Below are 9,803 nucleotides of genomic sequence, written 5' to 3'. Positions count from 1 at the left end.
CATGTACTGCCTTTAGTTTGTATCTCAAAAAGGAAGCTGTTTGTAAAGTTTGTATAGTCATGATTTCTGTTGCAATATGTAATTATGCATTACTGTATGTTGCAATGCTGATGAGTGTAACTTCTCCTTTTTATGATCTACTGTTCTTAAAATTTGTATAAAAGTTAAAAAATAAAACAAAACGAGAAAAAAATTAAATAAAACAAAACACAAGAGTTCTCATTCTGTCAACGTCATATTTTAGAACAGAGTCAACAAAAGTGCACTGAATGGTGTAATATTTACTTCAGAGCCAATGCATCATATCGATGAAGGTTTATCAAGATGTGTGCAGGCAGCCTGTTAACGTCATCAGGACTTGATTTGTAATGAGTTTGTTCTCTGATGATAATGGAAAAATAAACAACAAAATTGGATTAATAATCAATTTACATATACTGATGATGATATAAACTACAAAAATGACCAAGTTGTCCTGGCAGCCAAATGAATTGAAAATACTGAATACTGTATGAAGGCAGGTCTTTGGGCAAATAAAGCAAGGCATTATATAATGAAATAATATTGGAGCTTTAGGGAAAATACCAAAATAAACCATGATTTGTATATCTATCATTTGGAGCTGTGATGTCTGTCAATTACAGCTGGATTTCTCATTCGCTCTGTAGGTTGTAGCAATGAATAGCAATGAATTTGGGTTCAGTGGAGGGTGGAGGGTCAAGTAATGTCATCATATCTAAATCCAAGACTCTCCTCACAGAAGAGACTGAGCACTCAAAGAGTGAAGAAGCACTGTCTGTACTGAGATTCATCTACAGTTTGAAAGTGAAACCTGATCGGTACTCATGGAGGACAAAACTATTTTGTTGTCCATTATACTTCTGCATGCATGTACTGCCACCTTTAACGGTAAGTACATGAGTGCAGTTGTGCATGACAGAAGTTTGTCTTTTAATTACAGTCTTTTGATGGTGTTTAAATGTGCAGATGAAAACCTTGACCTTTCATATAATAATGTGTGTAAGCTTGTTTTGTGTTGATTGCTGGTTTAAATTTTGTGATAGCTTAAATAATTTTTTTTGGCTTTATTTTTCATATACTATGGTATCATTTTTATTTACTATGCTATTTTTTTTACTTTCATCTAAATTGCCTTCATTTTCATATGGTGTTTTTATGGTACGCCAATTACATATTAATCATTATATTTTCCAATTATATTAATATTATCACAGTACAAACAACATAGTAACAATTTTTCTATGTATACAGGTTAATATAGATGTGCTTCTATAAAAACAAGTGTTTCAAATTCAACAGACATGGTGTTGTTTGTCTTGGAAGTCCGTTTTAAACTTAAAGGATAGTTTACCAAAAAATAAAATTTCTCAAACTTTACTGTCATGGCTTTTCTTTCTTCTGTGTAAAATAAAATAAGATATTATGAGAAATGTCATAATTTTTTGTCCATACAATGGAAGTCAACAGTAGCAAAAGCTGTTAGATTACCAACATTCTTAAAAATATCTTCAGATTTTTTTTTTATTTTTGGGCGAACTGTGAATTGAATTTGAATTGAACTGTCCCTTTGAATGTTCCACCACTGACAAGTACTGCATACTGTTTGAATGTTTTATGTATGCTAGAAATTCATATGCATTATTTACAATGCACTGACATCCACAAATTAATGTAAAGTGTTGCTGTTATGCCACTTTATTCACATTATATTTTACATAAAGAGCCTTCATTGCATTTAGGTCACATCATATGGTCATTTCATGTGAACACTGGAGTCTTAGTAATGCTTTCTATGAGTCTGCATGTCTTAGGAGTTTGTTTCAGAATTGTTAAAGAATCTTGTTTGAGTTTGAATGTATTAGAGAGGATCAAATTGCTTTTTTCTTCAGAATTGTTAAAGAATCTATTTAGCTTGACATTGTAATCAAGGCCTCTTTGCAAATGAGACCCAATTCTCTTTAGCAGCTGTTTGGTTACAGATAGTTCTGTAAGCAGCTTTGAACAGACTGATGAGCCAACTGATGACAGTGAGTCTTCAATGCAGATGTCTGATCAACTCGGTTCAGGGTCACCAGGTAGATTTAAAAAAAAAAAAATGTATACTGTAACCAGGGATGGGTAGTATTTCAAATACATATATTTGAAATACAAATTACTATTTTGCGTATAAATACATTTAATCTAAGTATTTTTGTAGTTTCAAAATAGATAAAATACTTTTTGCCAATCAACATCTTTATTAGACTGCTGATTTCCTGTATCAACAAGTATACAAAAATACTAAAAATGAAAAATTACTAAGATTAAATATATTTAAATATAAAATACATTTGACTTTTTCCAAAGGTATTTAAATACAAAATAGTATTTGAAATACTGCCCATCCCTGCAGGAAAGCAGCAGTCTAATAAACAAGTTGATACCTTATGTATTTTGCTCAGATTAATACTCAGATTAAATGTTTAAATGCAAAATACATGTAATTTTTTTTTCAAAGTTATTTAAATACAAAATAGTATTTTGTATTTCAAATACGTGTATTTGAAATACCCCTTACGAAAAAGAAGTTTATTCAAGTGTTCTATTTGTATACTTCTTTTAAACTAAAAATAGAAAAGTGTGCTTTTAGTTTGCTTTTTATGTACTTCTCAGAAATGGGCTTTATGTATTCCTCAGAAATATACTTAAAATGACATTTAAGTATACTTGACTCATACTTACAAAAAGTCTAAATATATTTGAGCTATACTTGTGCTCCTAGAATCTGTGTTTTTATTGCTATACGGTAGAGGGTGCTAGTACACATCTTTTGTACAGAATTTTTCAAAAAAACACAAGTGAAGAAGAAAAAGAAACATCAGATACTAACACATGTAACACGATCATCTGACATGAAACAGCATCAAAACTGTAACGTTATGGAATAAAATGTCGACCGATGAAGAGGTAATAATTACAGTCAAGCTTTGGGGGGTTGATCGACTCCATCTATGTTTTGATTATCATTCTGAATCTAATTCATAGTATTTTTTTCAGCTTTTTGTTCAAAATGTTATTTCTTTATTTTTTATGAAACTTACCCACATGAAAGTGTTTAAAGAAAGTATGCATGAAGCTAGAATAAAATGTTTTTGTTTACAAGCAGATACAGTTCTTTATTTGGATGTTTTGTATGTTCAGATATTCATATAACAAAAATATATACAAATTAAAAACCTAAATAGGGTCATTAAATAAAATTAATTTATTTTTATTTAAGATTTATGTGTTTGGCTTTTGTTTTTTTTTAAATTAAATTTAAGATTATTCAGGCTATCAATTTTTTACCTATCATGTGTTCCCGGGTAATAATCGAACCCCCAACCTTGCGCTTCGTAAGGCAATGCTCTACCACTTGAGCTACAGGAGCACAAGGGTCATAGTATTATACTTAAAATATGATGTTAAGTTCACTTAAGGAAAACTTATAAGTAGCCTATACTTGCAGTATAAAACTATTAAACTAGTAGTTTACTGAGACTATACTTCAAAGTGTACAAAGTATTTAATTAGTAAACTATCAGCAGTGTTGGGGAGTAACAGTTAAATGTACGGCGTTACGTAATTTAATTACAAAATAAAGATGTAAAAACCGTAATCAGTTACAAAAGAAAAAATGTGTAATTAATTACAGTTACTTATGAAAATTTTAACGATTACAAAGGGGATTACATTTTGAATATTTTAACACACGATTCCACAAAACAGATTTTAATTGATTTCTTTCCCAAACTGCACTGACTACTCTGAGACATGCCGCCCTATAAATTCTGCGATGAGGAAATAAAGTCTGGTTCGTAGAATCCTAACGGAATTCCTATAGCCTAACGCGGACGGAAATGCCACATTTTGGACGAATAAATCAAAAGTATCTCAGTACACTTGAAAAAAACGCGATCACAGAAGAGACTGAGCACTCAGAGAGTGAAAAAGACACTGTCTGTACTGCACGATTCATCTACAGTTGGAAAGGAAAAACAATCCCGGATCGGACTGGCCCGGCTGGGGGTAAAAACTATTTTGTTTCCCATTATACTTCTGCATGCATGTAAGCCTGCCACCTTTAACGGTAAGTACATAAGTGCATTTGTGCATGACAGAAGTTTTTCTTTTTAATTACAGTCTTTTGATGGTGTTTAAACTGTGCAGATGATCAACCTTGACCTTATCATATAATGTTGTAAAGAGAGCAAAATTTGCCTCCAGGGTTGATTGCTGGTTTAAATTTTGTGATAGCTTAAATAATTTTTTATACTTTAAATTGGCTTCATTTTTCATATACTATGGTATCATTTTCATTTACTATGCTATTTTTTTACTTTCATCTAAACTGGCTTCATTTTCATATGGTGTTTTTATGGTACGCCAATTATATTAATATTATCACAGTACAAACAACATAGTAACAATTTTTCTATGTTTGCAGGTTAATATAGGTGTGTTTCTACAAAAACAAGTGTAACAACAACCAAACAAAAAACAGACAAAAAAAATTCAGTGAGGGGTTGTTTGTCTTGGAACAACAACGTTAAACTGCACTTAAAGGATAGTTTACCAAAAAATACAATTTCTTTCAAACTTTACTCACTCTCATGATGTTCCAAACATGTATGGTTTTCTTTCTTCTGTGTAAAATAAAATAAGATATTATGAGAAATGTCATAATTTTTTGTCCATACAATGGAAGAACAGTAACAAAAACTGTTTTCTTAAAAATATCTTCAGATTTTTTTTATTTTTGGGTGAATTATCCCTTTGAATGTCCCATGTACTGCATGCTGTTTGAATGTTTTATGTATGCTAGTATTTCATATGAATTATTTACAATGCACTGACATCCACAAATTAATGTAAAGTGTTGCTGTTATGCCACTTTATTCACATTATATTTTACATAAAGAGCCTTCATTGCATTAAGGTCACATCATATGGTCATTTCATGTGAACACTGGAGTCTTAGTAATGCTTTCTATGAGTCTGCATTCTTTTTTTCTTCAGAATCATTAAAGAATCTGCCTGAAATTAAAAGCGATCCAACTGATCAAATGTTTAAGCTTGACATTGTAAAGGCCTCTTTGCAAATGGGACCCAGTTCTCTTTAGCAGCTTGTGAGTTTTCTCTGATGGTGTTTTGGCCTGTTTGTTTACAGATAGTTCTGTAAGCAGCTTTGAACAGACTGATGAGCCAACTGATGACAGTGAGTCTTTAACGCAGATGTCTGACGAACTCGGTTCAGTGTCACCAGGTAGTTTTTGCTGTTATGTTGTTCCAAACCCAAAAGACTGGTTAATCTGTGAAAAACACAAGCAAAACTGGTTAATCTGTGAAACACAAAGTAAAAACTGTAACCAGGGATGGGTAGTATTTAAAATACATATATTTGAATTAATTTTTATTTATTTTTTTTTTTAGTTTATTTAATTGTTAGTATTTTTTTTTTTCCAATCAACATCTTTATTAGACTGCTGATTTCCTGTATCAACAAGTATACAAAAATACTAAAAACGAAAAATTACTAAGATTAAATATCTTGGTTTCTGGTAGTTATCTGGTCTGGTTTCTGCGGTACTGTTAAATATATTTAAATACAAAATACATTTGACTTTTTCCAAAGGTATTTAAATACAAAATACAAAATAGTATTTGAAATACTACCCATCCCTGCAGGAAATCAGCAGTCTAATAAGGAAGTTGATACCTTATGTATTTTGCTCAGATTAATACTCAGATTAAATGTTAAAATGCAAAATACATGTGATTTTTTTAAAGGTATTTAAATAAAAAATAGTATTCTGTATTTCAAATAGCCTACATGTATTTGAAATACTGCCCATCCCTGACTGTAACCTGAGAAGTTTTTGTCCCTCCAATAAAAGTCCACACCTAAATTACAACATACAGAAAACAAATTCATATGGATTAGTTTAACAATTTATTATTATTATTATTATTTTTTTGTTTTTGTTTTGAGCTTTTTGGATCTATTAAGTTTTGGTTGCGTGGACTTTTAATGGAGGGACAGAAAACTCTCAGGTATCATTAAAAGATGAAGATGAATAAATGTATGTTGTTTGTATGTTGTAGTTTTTTTTTACCAGGTGAGGGTGAGTAAATACAGACATAATTTCCATTTTACACTTCAACACTGAAACTGTGATAAATAAATCTTCTACATGGCAGTGTTTATCCATATGTCTTGCCTTTGATTGTCTTTGTTGTCCCGATCACTGACTGGGGTGCACTGGTTGTCCACTAGAGGACACTCCATCCCAGACTTCTGCCACTTTATCAAGGACTTCATTCCCCTACAATCATTTGATGTCTCTTTAGCACTCGTTGGTTACAAAATTATTGTCTGATGATATTATGAGAGCTTTCACTAATGGTCTCTTGTTGATTACAGATGCTGGCTGTGTTCTGCCGTCTTGCTACAAAAACATCATTATTCTTAACTCTTCATCAATACAGAGTAATATGCAACACAATCTCATAGCAATGCATAACTATAACCACTGACAGTTATGTTTAGGGGTGCATACTTAGCTTTTTTTGTAATAATGCTATGTTTTTGTATGATTCACATTGTACAAATGCATACAAAATCGCCTCCTCATATAATAGTTAAATTTTCAGGTTGGTAATATTCTGGGTGCAGTGACTTAATCATCTAACCACACCATTCCTTGAGTCATTTAACATATGCAGCTGTTCATGTATTAAAGTTGATTTTGTTATTGTCTGGTAGTAGTATGAGAACTTTCCTCATTGTTTTTTGTGTTGGTTACAGGTGATGACTACAATTTTCCTGCTCCAGGTGTGTTTTTAGCCACTCCTATGAATAAGAACAGTAAAAAAAGATTTAACATCTCAGACAAAGCTACTGACTTCCTTAAAGGCCTACTGGTCACACGTATCATGCCCTCGTTCTACATCATCATCATCCTCATTAGTTTGCCCCTGAATGCTTTGGCCTTGGTAAGGTTCACCTGTAAGATTCAAGAGAAGAAACCAGCAGTGATCTACATGTCTCACCTGGCGTGTGTGGACCTGCTCTTCACCCTGCTGCTGCCTCTGAAGATCCACTACCAGCTGAACGCTTCAGATTGGGTGTTCGGTGAGGCGGCGTGTCGTGTGGTCAGTGCAGCTTACTACTGCTACATGTACTGCTCCATACTGCTGATGATGTGCATGAGTGTGGACAGGCTGCTGGCCGTGGTGTTTCCCATCGCCTCTCTGACCTGGAGGAGCACAAGGAAAGCCACATGTGTATGTGTGCTGGTCTGGCTGCTGGCGCTTGCTGGTACAGTGCCACTTCTCTTAGTGAGACAAACAGTTAATACTGAAAATATTGGCATCACCTGCCATGATGTGCAACGCAAAAATGACATTACAGTAATGTATTATGTGTACCTGTTCTTCCTCCTCTCCTGCCTCTACTACTTTGTGCCACTAATCATCACCTTAGTGAGCTACTCTACCATCATATATGCGCTCCGTGTAAAGTCTGATCTCTTAGCTACATCATCCTCATCTTCAGACAGCCGAAGGAGAGCTGTGATTATGGCTATCGCCGTGCTGACTGAGTTTGGATTGTGCTTTGCTCCATCCAATGGCATCCTGTGGTACCACTGTTATCTTTTAGCTAATGGATTCAACAGGGGGGAGGGAGATTCATCATATTTTGATTTGTTGGTTGCTTTGTGTTTGGGGAGCACAAGTGCTTTTCTGGACCCTCTGCTGTATTACTACGGCTCGTCTCAGAGCAGACAGAAGATCAGCTCTGTGTTTAGGAGGGAAAAAACAACCACACCATGTAACACACAGACAAAATCCACAGATGTCACTAAAACCAGGCTTTTGGTAAAGTGCTAAAAAAAAATGATCAAATATGTGGTTTCCATAAATTGCATTTTCAATATATTATATATATCTTGCATCAATTGTTAAAATGGTAATACTTGTTGAGTTTGTCTGATCAAAAGCAGAAGGGACATGTAACAGTTGCCTAGTCATAGATGTCTTTTGCAATACTTAGATAAGGTTTTACTTCCCTATTTTAGATGTCATTTTTTTCACACTGTCTTTGACTCATAAACTTCAGCAGGTTGTTTTTGCTATAAAACTGTTAAGACTTCTATATCTAAATGTCTGGATTCTGTGAGTGCAGTTTACACGGTCATTCTTCAGTGATGTTGCTGAGTACTGGAAAAGCATTGATATGTAAAATGAGGGAAGGCCATATGACTTTCAAAGAAAGGAGGTCTTGATTTTTTTCACAAAATAGTAGTGAAATAGTAGTCTATTTGTAGATGTAAAGATTAATATAGATTGGGGGGAAAAAATAAAATATTTGAAAAGTGAGTTATTTGAAATGGTTGAGAAAGTTTTATTTTTTGATATGTTTTTATTAATTTATTTCATGTCATCAAATGTCAACCTCATTAAAGTGGTACTAATGCTGAGTCTGAAGTCACCATACTTGGTGAATGTCACGTCACTTTTTTTTTTTTTATCTTTTTAGGCCTATTTCTTAACATTAATTCTGTTGGTATGTTTTGTTCACACTTGGATAAAATCTGATTGTTCTAAGCTGCTGATGATAAACAAAGCACAACCATTCTTAAGCATTTTAGCAAATATGGCATTGCATGCAATCCATTCACACTTGTAAAACATAAGTTTACTTTGTCCAATTGCATTGGGACTATATTAATCTTTTTGGTTTTTAAGCATTAACATAAATTGGGCAGGGGATTCTGGGATATTTGAGCATGGATGGCATATACAGTACAAACACTCACACAATCACATGCATAATTTTCTACTCTTGTTTAATGGATGTACAATGTCCACTAATGGTAATTGTGCAAAATCAATTATATTTTAATTTCATTGAAATTCTGTGTAATATGTGATATTTTACTTAATTTAATTTTGCGAAATTTATTATAAAGAGATATTTCTTTGTTTTTGTGTGTGAGGGGATATACGCATTATCTATTTTTTTTTTTATGTTTATTGTTTGTGTTCATCAAAATCACCCAAATTCATATTTGAAACAGCATTTCAACAGGAATGGCGAACATCCCAGACCTCCTGAGGGTGATGCTCAACTTTCTCTGAAGCACCTCCTTTCACTGAATAGTTGAAAATTGTATCATATCCTGGCATAAGAGAAGAGACTGTGCACTTAGTGTGTCACTGTTTGGTGCACGAGGGAACGAATGAGGACGAAAATGAAGATAATAATACAAAGTCTTTAATAATCCACAGGGACACGGGCATGAACACACGTACACACTGACGATAAACTTAATAACCGACAAACTAGAACACAAGAGACAGGAACTAATATAGGGCAGATGACGAGGGGCAGACAGGTGAGCACAATGAAGGTGAATAACTAATAATGAGAACAGTAACATAATCAAATATGGACACAGAGGGAGAAACCATAATCAACAGTCCAAAGGGGTGTGACAGTTCGCCCCCATCCCGGAAAGCGCGTCCTCGCACCTTGGAGACAGAGGGTTGAACAGAGGGGGACTTAGGAGGAGAACAAAGGAGTGGATGTGGGATGGTAACAGGGAAAGGCAAAGGGCTTGCAGGCAGACCAGACAGGTGGAAGTTCCGGCAGAGGATGGACTCCCAGGAGGAGGATGACTAACAGAGTTCAGGGTGGTGATGACAGAGGGAGGAGCAAGGGTGATGACAGAAGGGAACCAGAGCAGGAGGAGGAGCCA

At 34.0% G+C, this 9,803-nt stretch overlaps 1 protein-coding gene across 1 annotated transcript; it reads left to right on the top strand.

Moving 5' to 3' along the window:
- The first annotated feature begins 717 nt into the window (after window positions 1-717).
- LOC109053842 (proteinase-activated receptor 1-like) lies at window positions 718-8,357 on the top strand. The gene is made up of 4 exons (XM_042778661.1): window positions 718-909; window positions 5,210-5,305; window positions 6,464-6,529; window positions 6,848-8,357. Exons 1-4 carry the CDS (start codon window positions 846-848, stop codon window positions 7,930-7,932), a joined length of 1,311 nt encoding a protein of 436 aa, XP_042634595.1. The 5' UTR covers window positions 718-845; the 3' UTR covers window positions 7,933-8,357.
- The last annotated feature ends 1,446 nt before the right edge of the window (window positions 8,358-9,803 follow it).

Source organism: Cyprinus carpio, chromosome A21 (genome assembly GCF_018340385.1).
Source record: "Cyprinus carpio isolate SPL01 chromosome A21, ASM1834038v1, whole genome shotgun sequence".
NCBI lineage: Eukaryota > Metazoa > Chordata > Actinopteri > Cypriniformes > Cyprinidae > Cyprinus > Cyprinus carpio.
Note: the sequence above shows the minus strand (reverse complement) of the source record. Positions and strands in the feature narration are given on the sequence as shown.

Bases quoted from the DNA above. Each gene is read 5' to 3' on its own strand.
- LOC109053842 (XM_042778661.1), top strand. From the start codon at position 846: ATGGAGGACAAAACTATTTTGTTGTCCATTATACTTCTGCATGCATGT. The intron at 910-5,209 runs GTAAGTACATGA...GTTTGTTTACAG, and splicing joins ATGTACTGCCACCTTTAACG to ATAGTTCTGTAAGCAGCTTT. The intron at 6,530-6,847 runs GTAATATGCAAC...TGTTGGTTACAG, and splicing joins TAACTCTTCATCAATACAGA to GTGATGACTACAATTTTCCT.